Source organism: Salvia miltiorrhiza, chromosome 2 (genome assembly GCF_028751815.1).
Source record: "Salvia miltiorrhiza cultivar Shanhuang (shh) chromosome 2, IMPLAD_Smil_shh, whole genome shotgun sequence".
Taxonomy (NCBI): domain Eukaryota; kingdom Viridiplantae; phylum Streptophyta; class Magnoliopsida; order Lamiales; family Lamiaceae; genus Salvia; species Salvia miltiorrhiza.
Window position 1 is genome coordinate 12,416,066 of NC_080388.1, and position 18,367 is coordinate 12,434,432.

The following is an 18,367-nucleotide window of genomic DNA, read 5'->3' on the forward strand; positions in this document are numbered from 1 at the left end:
CTTCTCCCTCAATTCGCCAAACCCCCAAACCCCCAAATCCACAAATCCTAAATCCCCAAAATCGTCAAAAGCCCTAAGCTCCTGCCTACCCATCCACCGCCTCCTTCCTCCGGCGAAGTCGTCGCCATCAGCGACTGTCGGCGACAACAGCAGCCGCGGCCGACGCCATCGCCACCTCCTCTGTCTCCCTCTCGCCTAACCCTTCTCTCCGTCCAACCGGCAAGCAGCAGCAGCTAATAGGCCACCGCTGACCTCCCTCACAATCTCTCTCTCTCTCCTCGGTCAGTGGCAGACCACCACCACGAAGGTTAGCGCCGCCGCCGGAGCTTCCCAAGCTCAGCCTTCCCCGCCCTGACTCGACTCAAGCACACGCACACAGTTCACAACAGCACCAGTCTATCTCTCTCCATCATTTCTTTCTTTCTTACATCAATGAATGCAAAGTTCCAGTTTAGATCAGTTCTAGTTCTTCTAAAAGTAAAAGTTTGCATCTTGTACAGTTCATAAAGCAATCAAGGTCAAGTCTTTTCCTATAAATATACATTGCTACTCATATTTGCATATTCAAAATGTATAGACATGTATGCGAACATATGTATGAATGTATTTTTCTAAAACTGAAAGATTGAGTTGTTGTCTACTTTAGTAAACACTGCGTAAATAATTTGGTTGAAATAAAACCTTGAGTTGATGAACATCTTGGTGGTTTTGATTTGGCAGTCTGCTTCAATAGTGAATTTGAAATGAAACCTTGATGAAAATGTTGTTTGTTTCTGGACTGAACCAGAGCTCTATCTCTGGTTGAGAAATTTGTGTGGGATGAAAGAGGACTTTGGCTGATGATATAAAGGGATGCGCAGGGTGGGGTGACTGCACGACTATGTTGTTGCTCTTTCAAGAGTAGATGTGTGAATGAAGGAAAATAGAGTGTAGGAATAGACTTTAATTGTGTGAATGAAGGAAAATAGAGTGTAGGAATAGACTTTAATTGTGTGAATGAAATAAAGCTGCAGGGAGGGTGTCGTAGGTGATGGGGAGGTGTTGGTATTTGGTGTACTTGTATCTTATAAATGTGTGTATATGTCTATGTATAAATGAGTACCAATGTAACTTTCTTTATTGTATAATGTAGGAATAATAGATGTAGTAAAATTGTAATGGGAATGTAATTAAATCCTTGGTGCATTTATAAAAGGAATTCCTTTCAAATTGTAACGCCCCAATTTTCATAAAGGCATTCGGGGTCGTGCAAAACTCATAGATGACACTGCCTATCTTGTGCCTATAGTGCTGTACATGCTCATTGCCCCACGACAGGCTCGGCGAGTCTGCGATCAAACGCTCCACGTTCATGCACGCGAAAACACCAGAGCTACATCGGTTGGTCTGCGAAAACTGCTCGGCAGGATCGGCATACTCGATCTGCAGCTGACGCCATTGGAGATTCTGATTCGGGTTCTCCATAATGCGTGTCCTTTCGAACCAACAGGACACCTCAAGCACCCAGTAGAAAAGGCAGCCCAAAGGATACAGAGCGCGCATCAGGTCGTAGCGTGGCTGTCCCTGGATCCGATACAAGTTTGGATCGAAGACGCGGCATTTACCCGTGAGCATATCAATGCTACAGATAACGAAACGCCCCGTGACAAATACAGGAACAATGACCTGTACATGAAGAAATAATTGATCAACAATCCTTTTTATTTTAAATCAAAGTTATTTATGATGTAGGTATAATTGTGTACCGTAATGGCATCCAACCAATCTCCCTCAGTCGATGAGGTACCCTTGCCATACACTGAATACATCTTGCTGGCGTGCGGCTGCCACGACATATAGGGAGCTTCAGAGCGTAGAATACGCTGCTCTGAAGGAGAGCCAAACATACGGCGCGCATTCTCCATGAGCACATTGTATTCTCGTTCCAAATAACTCTGCAAAGAAGAAAAACATTATTTTCAAACAATATTTGATTATAAACGCAAAATATGATAATGCTTACGAAGAATTCCGTATCCAATATGATATGCGTCCTGTGATCGATGTCCTGAAGCAAGTCTGTACTGGTCACCAGCCTATGCCTCAGCGTCATCATGTACGCATCTACATGCTGCACATACTTTAATGTTAATATTAAGTAAACAATCAATACTACATGTGACAAATGCATCAAAAATATTAGAAACCTCGGGCTGGAGGTCTTTCGACCTGTTTACGAGACCGGTCCAAAACTCTCTCTTGATCGGGTGCTCACTCTCTGCCACCACCAACTTCTTGTAGCTCCTACTACGGATACGCTCCACCATACGAGTAAATCCATCAGTATACTTCTTCTCGACGGGTTTCGGCTCGTGGCTGTGAACGTATGGTGATCTCAGCGCAGCCGAAGGCTGCCGCTCACGGTGGCTTCTACGCAGTTGCGCATCCTCTGGTTGTGGTGGACAAACACTGAGGGGAACGGCAGGTGTTGCCTCAGAAATTCCCTATATTTCAATTAAAACAACACAAATTAAAAATGTCAAATGGAGGTTAAATTTAAAACAAATACTGAGCTTTTACCCCACCATACTGCTTCCAGAACTGATGCATCTCTTGCTGAGAATATCCAGCCTCTCTAAGAATCGGCAGCGAAGAACGAGGCGGCTCGAATGGGTGTAAATTGCGATATACTAGGCAAATGTATCATACTGCATCAGCGGTTAGACAGTATATACTGGTATATAATAAGGTATCATACCTTGTTCCGATATATATATCTTTAGAGCACCCGCAGTGCCTTACCCGATCAAGCTTACTCGAGTAAGCTTGGCATCAGGTAAGGCCACTGCAGCCACGCCTTATTCGAGGCCTACCCGTTCTATATGATAAGTGTTCGCTATTTTATTTAACACGCCGCAAGTGTACGGGTGCAATTGTGTACAGTAGCAAGCAAGGTCGTATTCCACAGAGACTGATTTAACCAATTCCTATCCTAAATTATTCTATTCTATCTGGACAAACGAAATTAAGAGTTTTGGTTTTAAAACTAAATAAATAAATAAATACTGGAAAACAAAATAAATCAAGCTGTGAAACAGAGAAACAGATAAGAGAAGATTTCCCAAGGCAAAGGTTTCAACAGATTCTCTTAACTAACACGTTCAATTCAATTAATAAGATGATTCTAAGGCAATCTCTAAGCTAGTTCATACTCACTCCCGTGGCATACAAACCGTTGATTACATGCAAGGCTACCGTCCCCGAATCGCACTTCTAACATGCAACTCCTAAAAGCTCATAGGATTAACGCCCTCACAAATATCAATTCCCTTTAGAATTAAATATATGTGTTCTATGTTCTTAGTTCAGGTAATAATTATCATCTCCCGATATCAAATTAGAACCTATGATTATGCTAAATTGGTGGCCAATCAATAAAGCAAACAATTATAACAAGAACATAAAAAGGAACAACAATCTCAATTAATTGAATCAAACACTCAGAAATTCAAATCATCTCTACTAAACCCTGGGAAAAATGGATTCTAGCCACACATAGACATATGACTAGAAATCAAAATCTCAAAAATACAAATAAACATCCAACAAGAAAAACCGTAGTAAAATCGAGAATCTTCAGTCTTGCTCTTGCTCTGTTCTCCGTCTCTCTCAGCTCTCAGGAAAAGTAAAATATGATAAAAGATGATAAAAGGTTGCAGAGAATAAGTTCTTGGGGAGTATTTATATGCCCTAGGTCTTGTAGCTCTCAAAAATACCCAAAATCGCTAAAAAAACGAATTTTGGGCGGAAATACGGCGACTCGCGCGGCCACGTCGCGCGGCCGCATGGCTGGCCCGCGTGACGAAACAGAACTCCTGACAGCTTTGCGCAGTGATTTTGTTTTGGCTCGTTCTCCCTCGTCCGAACTCCGATTTATGATCCGTTTGCGCTCACGAACTCCTCTCGAGACGAACTACAACTTGTATTTCCGCCAATGCTTCCAAATTCTGCTTCATTATTTCTGAAAATTCGTTCAAACACAAGCAAGTAACAAGTTCTTGACCATAAACGAATATAAGCTCAAATAGACCATCAAACACACAAAATCCTCACAACTAAGCATCAAAATTGACACACCAAGAGGTAAAAATGCATGTTTATCAACCCCCCAAACTTGAACTATTGTCCGTCCTGGGACAAAACAAAGATGAACCACGAATGAATCAACAAGAGCGTAGAGAAAAGTGGATAACATTGTGGCTTCAGATTTGTCAACAAAATTACCAACATGCATTTGTATCTCCAATCATCAAGATATTACACTCATGACAAACTTCAAATTGTGGTCTCAATGACTTACAATCCTCACCAAAAAGATAAAGAAAATAAAAACTCTCAACTCTCAAGTGTATCAATCAAAGATATGGACGTGTTTACACTCAGTTCAAGCAAAACAAGTACTCAACCATAAGCTTGTCAATCGTCTCACCTCTCCACCACTTAATGTGTGCTCTTATAACCAAGATCAAAAAGGTCTTCATTAAGGGTTGTAATGTAGGCTCTTTGGTAAGGTGGGATATATTTGGCTGAGTGACTAAAAGATACAACTTAATGTAGCATAATCACCAACCTTATAACATTCTTAATCCATACCATCTTCCACCTCATAAAACCAGATTTTTCAATACGAGAAACCATCACAACACAACAATTATTTCTCATGATATTATGACCCTCTAAAGCATCCTATGTACCCATTTTTTTTTAATTTTCTCACTTTTCTTTTCTTTTCTTTTTTTCTTTCTTTTCTATTTTTTTCTTTCTTAGCATTTTTTTTCTTTTCTATTTTTTTCTTTTTTTCTTTTTTTTTTCTCTTTTTTTCAACGACTTGTAGGGTACTAAGATTTTTTTCAATCAAGAACAAAATTCATAATTCATAATCACACATCTCCACAACGCCAACTACCCTACATCAACAATCTCCAAGTTCCCACCCATAGCTAAATCAAAGAATATGGAAAAATAAGACTCAACGGGGACGAACTAGGATCATATAAAGATATAGGACAAATAAGGGATAAATAGGCTAGCAAAGATGGCCTTCTATCATCTCAAAGTTATTAAGCACACTATGTGACCTCGAGGGAGAAACCAAGACAAGTTCTAGTGAGACACAAGCATGCTCGAACAATCACTCAAGAATAAGAAATAAGACTGTAAAAATAATGACAGTCAAGGCTCAAATCTCACAGCTTATTTCATTGATTGCAAGTACACAGAGACCATGCTTATCATTCATCATTCATGCTCAATCTCAACAATATCGACACAAACGCATGTAATTTCACAAGTTTTAAACAGAAATCATCATGAACCAGTTATCCAACAAATCTCTACACTACTCACATCATCATCAAGGTAACATCACAGAGAAACTACCAAAGCAAGACTAAAACAAACTCAACGACAAAACAAAAACAATCAAAACAAAAAGTGCACCCACAAAGACACATCCCCCCAAACTTATTCACCACCAAGGAGAATAAGTTTGAAAAGGATTTGTGGGACACGAAAACAAAAAAACAAACAAAAAGGAACAAACTAACCAAAAATTGGGTTGCCTCCCAATAAGCGCTATTTTTAACGTCGTTAGCTCGACAGAACAGTAAACTCTTCAAGGTGGCTGGTACAAGCAGTGCTGCGACCAGCTGCTCCCTGCTCCACTTTTGCCAGCCATTCTCCCTTTCTGCGAATTCTGATCACCTGGGTCCTGCCAAGAAAATTGATCCCCATCAAAAGTATTAACAATATCAACACTTACCTTGCCCGGATCTTTAAGTTTCTTGGGCACTTCGTCCTTGTGGATGCGGCATGGTTCATAGACATGGAAGGTTTGGCTTTCATCGTGAACTCGCAGCGTGAGCTCTCCTTTCTCCACATCAATTAAAGCTCTTCCCGTTGCAAGGAATGGGCGCCCCAAAATCAGCGGAATTTTGTTGTCGTCCTCAATGTCTAAAACCACAAAATCTGCAGGGAAAATAAAATCCCCCACCTTCACGAGCACATTCTCCACAATTCCACGAGGATAGGTGACCGACCTGTCTGCCATCTGCAGCCTCATAGATGTCGGCTTCAACTCTCCAATCGCCAGCTGCTTGAAAACAGATAACGGCATGAGATTGATGCTCGCCCCCAAGTCGCAGAGTGACCTTCTGAATTGCTGGCCTCCAATAATGCAGGAAAGTGTGAAGCTACCCGGATCTTTGACCTTCACCGGCAGCTTCCTCTGCAAGATTGCGCTGCATTCTTCATTGAGATTCACCGTCTCAAACTCTCCCAACTTCTTCTTTCGTGAAACTATGTCCTTGAGAAATTTGGCATATTGCGGCATCTCTAGTAACATCTCCACCAACGGAATATTGATGTTCACCTTCTTAAAGATCTCTAAAAACTTAGAGAGCCGCTCTTTCATCCTCTCTTTCTTCTGGCGCTGAGGGAATGGTATAGTCACAGTTGTTGGCGAAGTAGCTTTCTGTTTTTCCCCCTTCTTTCTGCCAGAAACCTCAACAGTGACCTCCTCAATTTTTTTCTCAATCAGCCGTGCACTCTCATCTTTTGCCGTCATGGCCCCTTCCTGTGTAGTCCCGCTTGGCAAATCAACCATCTTAAAATGACGCTGGGGAAACGGCATCCACCCCGGAGGACGCAGATGAGGTGGGAGTCGTCGGTCTTCCTCATGAACTCTCCACGATAGCTCTTCTTTCTCCATCTCATGAGATCCATGGCTGCAATCTGAGGTGACTTCACTCTTTAACCCAATGGCCATGCACTGCTTCTTTGGATTCACCTTGGCATTATTTATGAGATTGCCCGACTGTTGGAGTTTGTTGACGGCGGTGGTTATTTGACCCAATTGGGTCTCGAATATCTTCATTTGAGTCCCCACAGCAACGGCATTGGACTCTAGCTTTTCCATCCTCTCGTCGGACTTGGAGATAAATTTCATCAGCAGCTCTTCCAAATTAGGCTTCTTCTCCTCATTGATGATTCCATTGGTGACCGAGAAGCCTGGTGGAGCCTAAAGCGCGTTATTCGGATTCCCATAAGCCAAATTGGGATGTGGACGCCCTCCATGATGAAACTGTTGTCCACTATTGTATCCACCCTGTTGCCCATGCTGAAAGTTCCCATAGTTTCTGCCATTGATGTAGTTGGTGTCTTCTACGCCTGTTGGGATCTCCACAGCCGGCTCAGGATTGCCAATAGTCATCGCATTGATCTTCGAGTTCATCTCTGCCAGCTGAGTCAAAATCAATGCCATAGGGTCCGAACTGGAGGTAGCAGCAACTTTCTTCAAGTGAACTCTCGCGGATGGCCATTGATAGCTCGTGGTGGCCATACTCTCTATGATCTCCATAGCTTCAGAACTCCCCTTCTTGAGCAATGAGCCCCCTGCAGCTGTATCCATGAACATCCTGGTGCGCTCCCCACAAGCGTTATAAAACATGACCACCAAAGTCCCCTCATCAAAGCCATGGGACGGGCACTTTCTCATGGTATCTCTCCCATGTCTCTGCTAGTGTCTCTCCATCGAACTGTTGGAATTGGAGGATCTTCATCTTTAACTTCAATGTGAGCCCGGGAGGATGAAACTTTCGCAGGAAAAGATCCGCCACATCCCCCCATACCGGATTAGCTCCCAGCTGCAAAGTTTGATACCATGACTTTGCCTTATCCCGGAGTGAGAATGGGAAAAGGCGGAGTCGTATGATGTCATCTGGGACTCCGTTCATCTTGACGGTGCTGCACAGCTCTAGGAATTGCGCCAGATGCGCATTAGGGTCCTCCACAGCTTTGCCTCCATACTGGTTTTGCTGCACCATGGTGATCAAACCAGTCTTAAGCTAGAAATTATTCGCGTTGACTCTTGGAGGCTCATGATACTGATACTGCGGAGTGAACGCCTCATTAATAGGAGGCTGCTTCTGAGCATCGCGGTTTTCCTGCACCTCAATCAAACGCTGCAGTTGCTCCTTGAGAGCACGGACTTCTTCTGCGGTAGCTATAGAACTACCTAGCAAACTTCAGAACCAAAAATCAGGACCACAGGAAAAAAAAATAAAGAACAAAATTTAAATAAACAGAAATAAAAATCCAGATTAGTCTCGAACAATCAACAGATAGTACTGATAAAAATCAGTCCCCGGCAACGGCGCCAAAAACTTGTTCGCTATTTTATTTAACACGCCACAAGTGTACGGGTGCAATTGTGTACAATAGCAAGCAAGGTCGTATTCCACAGAGACTGATTTAACCAATTCCTATCCTAAATTATTCTACTCTATCTGGACAAACGAAATTAAGAGTTTTGGTTTTAAAACTAAATAAATAAATAAATACTGGAAAACAAAATAAATCAAGCTGTGAAATAGAGAAACAGATAAGAGAAGATTTCCCAAGGCAAAGGTTTCAACAGATTCTCCCAACTAACACGTTCAATTCAATTAATAAGATGATTCTAAGGCAATCTCTAAGCTAGTTCATACCCACTCCCGTGGCATACAAACCGTTGATTACATGCAAGGCTACCGTCCCCGGATCGCACTTCTAACATGCAACTCCTAAAAGCTCATAGGATTAACGCCCTCACAAATATCAATTCCCTTTAGAATTAAATATATGTGTTCTATGTTCTTAGTTCATGTAATAATTATCATCTCCCGATATCAAATTAGAACCTATGATTATGCTAAATTGGTGGCCAATCAATAAAGCAAACAATTATAACAAGAACATAAAAAGGAACAACAATCTCAATTAATTGAATCAAACACTCAGAAATTCAAATCATGTCTACTCCATAAACCCTGGGAAAAATGGATTCTAGCCACACATAGACATATGACTAGAAATCAAAATCTCAAAAATACAAATAAACATCCAACAAGAAAAACCGTAGTAAAATCGAGAATCTTCAGTCTTGCTCTTGCTCTGTTCTCCGTCTCTCTCAGCTCTCAGGAAAAGTAAAATATGATAAAAGATGATAAAAGGTTGCAGAGAATAAGTTCTTGGGGAGTATTTATATGCCCTAGGTCTTGTAGCTCTCAAAAATACCCAAAATCGCTAAAAAAATGAATTTTGGGCGGAAATACGGCGACTCGCGCGGCCACGTCGCGCGGCCGCATGGCTGGCCCGCGTGACGAAACAGAACTCCTGACAACTTTGCGCAGTGATTTTGTTTTGGCTCGTTCTCCCTCGTCCGAACTCCGATTTATGATCCGTTTGCGCTCACGAACTCCTCTCGAGACGAACTACAACTTGTATTTCCGCCAATTCTTCCAAATTCTGCTTCATTATTTCTGAAAATTCGTTCAAACACAAGCAAGTAACAAGTTCTTGACCATAAACGAATATAAGCTCAAATAGACCATCAAACACACAAAATCCTCACAACTAAGCATCAAAATTGACACACCAAGAGGTAAAAATGCATGTTTATCAGTAAGACCTAATGCCCAAATTTAATAGCGTGTGTTCCACACGCGCGATATTTAAAAAAAAACAAAAAAACAAAAAAAACGAAAATTCTGGAATTGAGTTTTTTTAGTTTTAATTATGTCATTTAGTTTTTTTTAGGATTTTAAACGAAAATTCTATATAGGAATTTTAGGATTTTAATTATGTCATTTAGTTTTTTTAAGTAATTTTAATTATGTCATTTAATTAGTTTTTTTAAGTAATTTTAAATTATGTCTTTAGTTTTTTTTAATGTAATTTGTAGGATTTTTAAATTAATGCAATTTAAATTTGAAGTAAATTGTATTATTTAAATTTGTGCAATTAAATTTAAATGAAAAATACAAAAAATCAAAACTAAAAAGATCAAGCTATCAAGTCACCTCACTGTGGCTTCCTTACTCATTGTGGTCCCCCTTCTATCAAGTAAGCTATCAAGTAAGTCCCGTTATGGATGCTCTTAATACGGTATTTATTATAAATTTTTTGGTATATATCGCGGTATCGATATATTTCAGTATCTGGAAAATCATACATTACCTTATCAAAAAAATTCGGTACGGTATCATATTTTACCTAAAAATTCGATATACCTTAAATTCGATATTTCTACAAGAAATTGATTTTTTACCCACACATAATTACCCACACATAATAATGTGTGGTAGTTTAGCCACACATAATTTCAAAATGTGTGAGTAAATCACACAAAAAAATTTCATTAGTTATTGACATTTAAAATGTGTGGCAAAAACATTTTCGTGACATTTATTATTTTACAGTTATTTTTATTTTTTATTTTTGTATAATAAAATTTATTATTGAATTTGTTGTGCCAACGTGGCAAACTAGTAAAATTTATTAACCACACATAATTATAAATTATTTATGTGTGGGTAATGAATTTTTATAATTATTAATTATTGACATATAATAAATGTGAGAAAATATATTTAGTGATATTTATATTTTGGTCTTAATTAATTATTTTATTAAATCTTAATTGAAGTTTTATTCACACATAATCACCCACACATATCTTGAAAAATGTGTAGGCGAATCAAGTAGAAAGTTTCTATTAATTATTGACATTTAAAATGTGTAGCAAATTTTTTAGTAACATTATTATTTGGCAATATATTTTTTTAATTTTATTTATTTAAAAAAATATTTTAAAAGTTATGGTGCAGACGTGGCAAACTAGTAAAAACCTATCCAAATAACAAACCCCACTACCGATTTTACCTCCATTATCAATCTTGCATTTCCAAAAATCCCTCCAATTAAAAACCTATCTCATAAACCCACTACCGCCATTTTACCTCCATTATCAATCCTTATCTCCACAATCTTAGTGTTGTATAGAGATTGCCAATTTCTCTTCTGCGTTAAATTCCTCACGGCCCTATTCTAGGCCGTCATATTCCACGAAATACGAACCCACTAAGGATTTTGCTCATATTCACTCTACATAATTAATTTATTTTGTGTGCGTGAAGAATATGATTTGGAAATGGAGCTCATTAATTGCGATTCTTTTGGTTTCTAGGTTGTGCTGCAAGCTGCAGAGTTCCAACACGTTCAGAAAGTTATTAGGTAATTTCTCAATTATGTACTGATCACCTACTACAATATATTATTATGTTCTTCATATATTACTCTGTTAATTTTCTAGATAATATATTACTCTATTCTTATCAAGTATGGAATTTCAGTTCATGTGACCTTTGCGAGATTCTACAAATTATATTTATTAATCTAGTTTACCTCGTGTTTGAAAGGTTAGAATTCTAAAATGTTGATTTACAGCAAAGCTATTAATTTGACATATAGTTAGTGTAGATTAGAAGCAGGAGTTCTACTTTTGCCTTTAACGTGCATTTGCTACCCAATATTCGCAATGGTAAATTCGAAATGGTAGCAGCTTTGCATTTCACTGCTAATGGATGTTTTCTCATTAATGTTGCATACATTTCTTCTTTGATTTCAAGTTTGGAGAACTCGAATTTCAGTATTTGCCATTATGTTGGATTACTTTTCCTCGACGAAGATTTGTAGAAAATTAGAATTGTTTAATCAATTGTGTACTGTTATTATGTCAAGCTTTTTGTAATTGTGACACAAATAATGTGAACTTTGATATTATTAATAAAGTAAATATTTTTATATTATCATGTTATATTTTAATGTGTTGTACATACTATATTTAATTTAAGAGTTTTAATTGTAAATAACTAATATATATATATATATATATATATATATATATGAAATACAAATTAATTGTAAAAGATTCCAAAAAGGTTTAGCTACACATAATTTAAGTATTTATCCACACATACAAATTGCCACGTGTAAATGCTACATCAGCATCCACGTAATTTACACATCATCATTATATTATGATAAAAATATATTTCTCCACACATAGGAGACACTTTTAGAGACACTTATATGTGTCGGTAATATTATTATATTTATCCACACATAAATATATGTGTGGGTAAAAACTTTTCTCTACACTTTTATAGTGACACATGTTAACATTTGCGTTATGTGTGGGTAAATATTTATACCCACACATAACCTTACTTTTAACCACATTTATGTGTGTGGCTGAAAATCTGAATTCTTGTAGTTTTACGGTATTTTCAGGTACAGTATGACTAGGGATGACAATTTATCCGCGGGTAATGGATACTCGCGAAAACCCGAACCTATTAGGGCGGGTTTGAGAGGCATTTGATATCCACGGATAGTTTTGTGGTTGCAATTCACTATCCATTTAGTTCGTGGGTATGAGTTTGAATACTTACTATCCATACCCGCAAAACCCGTTTACCCGCGAAAAATATCCGCGAAAATACCCGTCAATTACCTGTTAAATTTGTTATAAATTTATAATTAAATTTTATTTCGCAGGTATCCAATGGATAGTGGGTGGCGGGTATTCGACGGATAGCGCGTGGCGGATACCCGATGGGTAGCGGGTTCGTGGATACCCGACGGATAGAGGGTATCCGCGGGTGGCGGGTTTGGATACCATTTGATATCCATGGATAGTTTCGTAGTTAAAAATCACTATCCATTTAATTTGTGAGTATGGGTATGGATAGTCACTATCCGTACCTGTCGTACCCGATTGCCATCCCTAAGTATGATCGGTATACCGCATTTTCGATATATTTTTTCAGCCCTGCATCCATCCATTATGCTGATATTGTTCATTCACAATCATTGTCCACCTATACTACGACATAAATGGAAAAAACCTCAAATATGCTCGTTTTATTTTAATTTTACATAAAAGATTAATCAAAGGAGGGATAGACATCATTATAAATCTTTCTTCAATAGAAACATTATTCTAATCATCATTTTCTACTTTGGCTTTAATAATTAAAAAAATCCTTATTTAACATATGGTCTTTAAATTTGAACCACTCTTAGAAAAACATGCCACCTAATACATGTGACACTAAAGCAACTAAAGTCAGATCTAAGGTAAAATCATGACCATCATTACCCTAATAAACAAACACAAATGGTTCCCTCATCTGTTCAATTCCTCCCCAACCCCAGTCACGCTTCCACACACTTTAACCTCACAATCATGACGCCCACGCTGCAAACACATAAATCATTTTTGTCGAGACCTCGGTTTGAAATCAACGTGCAAGAATGCAAAGATCCAGAGATTTGATCGAGAAGAAGAAGAGTAGAGGATGCAAGGCATTGTGGTGCAGTTGCAGGATCAGCGTTTCCTCATCGGAGGAAGCCGAGAGCCCAAGTGGGTCCGACAGGTTCGAGAGCATCTCGAGCATCGCGCATGCGATGGTGCAGGAGAGGCTGGAGCAGATGATCACAGAGTCAAGGAGCGCGAGGCGCCGAGAGAGGAGGAGGCCTGCTAAGTTGGTGGTGGTGGTGGCGACGGAGATGTCGACGTTTGATCCTCGAGAGGATTTTCGGGAGTCCGTGGAGCAGATGATCGTGGCCACCGGGATTCATCGCCCTAAGGAGCTGCGACGCCTCTTGAATTACTATGTTGCTATGAATTCGGAGGAGTTTGAGGGGGTTATACTTGAGGTATTTCATGACGTTTGTACTCGTTTCTTTCTGTATCGTTGATATGGAAAATTCACTTTTTTCGAGTCCAGCTCTCACTCCGTCGTTACTTCTTATTAGGTGAATTACTATTCAATGTAGCCGCATGCTTACGTAAATCGTATAAATAACCCTATTCGATTAGATAAATGACATTGTCTATAATTGATATTATTCGCTTATTAAAATGACACTGCCTATAATTGACACAATTCGATTATAAAAATAATGGTGCCAATTATAGGCAGTGTCATTTGTATAACCGAATAGTGTCAATTACACGACGATTAGTGTCATTTGTATAAACAAATAATGTCAATTATACACAGTGTCATTTACAATGTTATAGTATCATTTATACGCAGTGTCAATTATAGGCAGTGTCATTTATATAACCGAATAATATCATTTACACGATTGGGTCAGGATGCGAATGCGGACCAGTATGTGGGTCAGGGTCAGGGTGCAACCCGATTGCATGGTGTAACCGGTTGCACCCAAGACCACCTCATTCTCTTATAATTTAGTTAGTAATAAAACTCTATTTGATCTATTAAACAAATAATTTAAAGTAAAACATACTCCATCTGTCTACAAAAAATAGTCCATTTTTTTTTTATCATTTTGGGATATCCACAAAAATTAGTCCATTTTTATATTTGGAAACCATCTATCACATGACGAAACATATTCTCCACTCACAATACAATTAATTATCATTATTAGAGCATATATCCACATCGGATTACTCGAAGAGGCTTACTCGAGTAAGCTAGGCGATGAGTAAGCCGATGTGGGGGTGGGGCTTACTCGAGCCTTACTCGATAATATGAGTAAGGCTCATCCGCTCTTTTCCCTCATTGCGTGTAGTACACGCGCAGGAAACTAAGAAAAAAAGAAAAAAAAAATTTGAAAATTACCTGGAGGTTGCGGTTGGGGAACCATTGAAGGAGGATGAAGAGTGAAGATGAGTAGTTTTAATTTTAAAATTATAATTGGGCTGAAAATGTTTGGACTTCTACTTTAAATCAGTAGGTTTAATTTTAAAATTATAATTGGGCTGAAAATGTCTGGACTTCTATTTTAAATGAGTAGTAAAAAAAAACTGAAAATGTTTGGGCTTCTATTTTTTATTGTAATTTTTTCAATTTTTAAATTTATATTTAAATTTTAGTAATTTAAATTAAAGTAATTGTGTTATTTAAATTGGTGCAATTTAAATTAAATGAAAAATGTAAAAATCAAAACTAATGAATATGAGTAAGTGGATGAATCTCCCCAATGCGGAGTGCTTACTCATAAGTGGTCTTCGACTCCATTAACTAAGGAGCTTACTCAATGGATGAGGATGTTCTTAACACTAGCTTTTAAGTGAGACCATTTCTCCATTCACAATAAATTAAATCATTTTCATTGAACGCCGTACGGTCTCTTTTTAGGACTATTTTTTGTGGATAAAGAGAGTGTGTTTTACTTTTAAATTATTTGTTCAGTAGATCAAATAGAGTTTTATTGCTAATTAAATTATAAGATTTGTAAATTATAGGTAAAATATTGATCGATTTACAACTAAAAAACTTTATGATTATTGTCAAGCGTAGATAAAATATGACCAATTCACGCCCAATTTTTTTCTATAGTTACGAATTGTTAATAATAGTAAATGACAAGTGTAAAAAGTAACTGACCATTATCTTTACCATAGCAAATTAATTCACTCAATAAACTTTATTTTTCCAAAATAAAAATTATATTTAAATTTTGATCGAATGTATAATTTCAATACAACTCGAATAATCTCATAAACCTCAAACTTTTCAATAAATAAAATTCATAATAAACAAATTAAATCTAAGCTTAAACCCCTCATACGACAAGTAGAAGAGAGAAACCAATCAGCATGCTGTTGTATTGTATTGTATTAAACTTTGATAACTCCAACTATGTATGTATATACATATAGTATCTCATCTAAGTTCCTGTGGATGTCTCATACTTATTTATTACATGCTATTTCACAAGCCCCAAAGAAAAGAGTGACAAAAGTGAGAGTGATCAGTGGCGTCTAACGAGTCAAAAGAGGGCTGCCTTCCTTGACGAGCACAAATATGCTGCCTCCATCTCCTCTTGAAATCCGGAGGTCACTGTCGAGGTACGTCGTGAGCAGCCACGACTCAGAGTTGCGGTCGGGGATGGAAAACTTCAACGGCGGTTGGCTAGAAATGGTCTTGGCAAAGGATGAGGCTGTGTCCTGTACAGAGGTAAGCAGGCCTTTGAATGGCGAGAGGTCGATCTTCTGCCCTAGAAGCTCCACGTTTTCCGGCAGTTCAATGGAGTCCGTCAGCTGCGGCGTGCCAATCACGCCTCCTTCGAACTTAATCTGCAAATGCAACCAATAAATACATTATACTAGATCCAGATCAACCATATTTATATTTATATCGAAAAGAGGTAGTAGAGTGGAAAACCTGCACGCGTTTGGGGCTGCGGACTTCGAATTTCGCATTGGTGGTGATGGAAGTTGTGGCCAATGGTCCGGCAAACAGGACTGAGTTCTGCACGGTGAAAGACACAGAGTCGATGGTCTGAGATATCTCTTCGACTTTCACCGGCGACAGAGCAGCACCCCTCGACAGCAGAGGAAACAGACCCGAAAACGTTGTGTACCTGCAGTGTTCAATTCCCATTCCATATGGAGGTTGATTAGCAGCCATGAATTGATCTAATATCACAAAGCATCACAGAAAATAAGGATAATTAGAATTTTAAATTTTAGTAATGAAAATAAAAATACTAAATCATTCATCTTATCAATTAAATTTCCATAAAATATAGAAGACTTGAGCAACTGAAAGGAAGTAACTAATAGGCAGCCAGTACTTACATCTAACATGTATCGATGAAATTAATACACAAAAATCTGCTGAGATTGTTTTACGGGTCAAAACTCGTAAAATAGACTAATATTGGTATCCAGACTCTTTAAAGTAATATAGTAATTAACAGTTATTTGACACCTCAATATTTGATCATGTTTAAATCAAATCTTGACCCATTTTAAGAATTTTAATGTGTTCGAACACAAAAATAGACGAAGAGTGAAAAGTTGGGGAACTTTCCTTTAACGTAGTTCAATCATATACGAAGTATGATGGAATAATCAAAGATTTGAGGTTTTCCAGTTCTGTCTGAGGCAGGGACAGGGCAAGCCTCAGACACGACTATTGTTCGGGCAATTGTCTTAATAAAATCATATTTTGTAGGAGTATTTTTGTTGTTGTTGGTGACTGGATTTGTTACTTACCAATTAAACAAAAGATAACACAGAAATGTAACAAACAGTATTGAAGAAAGCAATGAGCAATGGCAGAAACCAAAACCTACTAGTGGCGAAGGCAGAACTTACACAAGTATCCATTTCCCGTTGAGCAGCGTGAGAGCCTCGGTTGGAGCAGGAGTGGGGTTCTTCGCCTCCAGCTGGGAGATGAGCTCCACGATCTCCCCCCTTGTTTCGGCGGAGGCGCTCAGCCCCCTTTTCGTTCCATAGAAACTGTCCACCAATTGCTTCTTCAGCGAATCGATTTCTTCCGGCGCCTTCTCCTCCATAACCGCCACCGCCGGTGATTCTGGATCGGCGCCCCACTCGTCGTCGCTCACCGCCGCCCTCACGCCAAAATTCACCTTCGGCTTCGTCGACAGGGCGGGGAAATTGATCCGATTGACCGGAGAACACGCGTTGTTGGAGATCAATTTCGAGCTCTGCGGGAACTTACAGGGGAACTGATTGACAGAAGCGGTTGACGCCATTTTTGCGGAGGCTGAAGCGACAGAAGATATCATGACTTATGGTGTTTTTCTTTTTGATTGGAGAAACGTGAGCTTAAACAGAGGAAAACAGAGTGATGATCAGTTTTTCTAAGACGAAATTTATACGGCAAATTTTGACGAGAATGCCCTTGCTGTGTTTGATGGGTTTGTCTGTATTGATGGGTTATTTTAGTCTTTTAGACATCTGCTAATTAGTTTATAGTATATCATGTAATGCATTTGTGAGGTGAAGAAAGATTTGGCCTATTGATTTTCTAGATATAAGCAAATAATTTGTGGCCATCCAGGTTTCTGGAACATTCTTCGTTTTGTCTTCTTTTTTCCTTTTTCGTGTTTTTGCAAAATTTGGTTTTTTATGCGTGGCCGACGCCAAATTGTTAGCTGTGAGCGTGGCAAATTTAGAAACCTTGCTCTAGCCTCTATTTTATTTTCTTTTTTATGTTTGTTTTTATTGATTTTCAGTTTCCTTTTTTTGTGGAATCAAGCCCTTTTAGTTATTTTTTCCTCTAATATGAAAATGTTCTTTCCCTTTTCCTCTTCAATCTTACAAAATATCTAGTGTTTTCAAAATTTTATAAAACTTGTCGCTCGTGATATTTGTTTATTCCACTTAAAAGTCCATCCTTCATATTGGAATTTCTAAATGGAATTTGAAAATTGTATTTTTAATTTCTCAAATTTAAATACGTTACAAAATTAAAATAAATATTGAATTTCAAAATTAAAAATTTAATTAAATTGAAATTCGAACATTAAAATAATTAAAACTAGATTGAAGTTACAATTTTAAAAAATTACTTTGACACTCCTTAACATTTTTTAATTTCCTCAACCATTGCCTTGTGCAAGGCCAATTCCTCTGCATCAATCTTCTAGTTGTCCATTCTGAAAATTTGGACATTGAAAAGTTCGTGTTGCATTAGGTTGAAATCCTCGATGG

At 38.2% G+C, this 18,367-nt stretch overlaps 1 protein-coding gene across 1 annotated transcript; it reads right to left on the minus strand.

Moving 5' to 3' along the window:
* Positions 1 to 15,486: 15,486 nt before the first annotated feature.
* On the minus strand, positions 15,487 to 17,659 carry LOC131011242 (light-induced protein, chloroplastic-like). Its single transcript, XM_057939030.1, has 3 exons — positions 17,006 to 17,659; positions 16,068 to 16,266; positions 15,487 to 15,979 (listed from the first exon to the last, which is right to left on the minus strand). Exons 1-3 carry the CDS (start codon positions 17,437 to 17,439, stop codon positions 15,665 to 15,667), a joined length of 948 nt encoding a protein of 315 aa, XP_057795013.1. The 5' UTR covers positions 17,440 to 17,659; the 3' UTR covers positions 15,487 to 15,664.
* Between the last annotated feature and the right edge of the window lie 708 nt (positions 17,660 to 18,367).

What these genes read in the sequence shown, in the direction of transcription:
- LOC131011242 (XM_057939030.1), bottom strand. Translation starts at nt 17,439, where the DNA reads ATGATATCTTCTGTCGCTTCAGCCTCCGCAAAAATGGCGTCAACCGCT. An exon ending in AACGGGAAATGGATACTTGT is followed by an intron (nt 16,267 to 17,005) that starts GTAAGTTCTGCC and finishes TGAACACTGCAG; the next exon opens with GTACACAACGTTTTCGGGTC. An exon ending in GCAGCCCCAAACGCGTGCAG is followed by an intron (nt 15,980 to 16,067) that starts GTTTTCCACTCT and finishes TTGCATTTGCAG; the next exon opens with ATTAAGTTCGAAGGAGGCGT.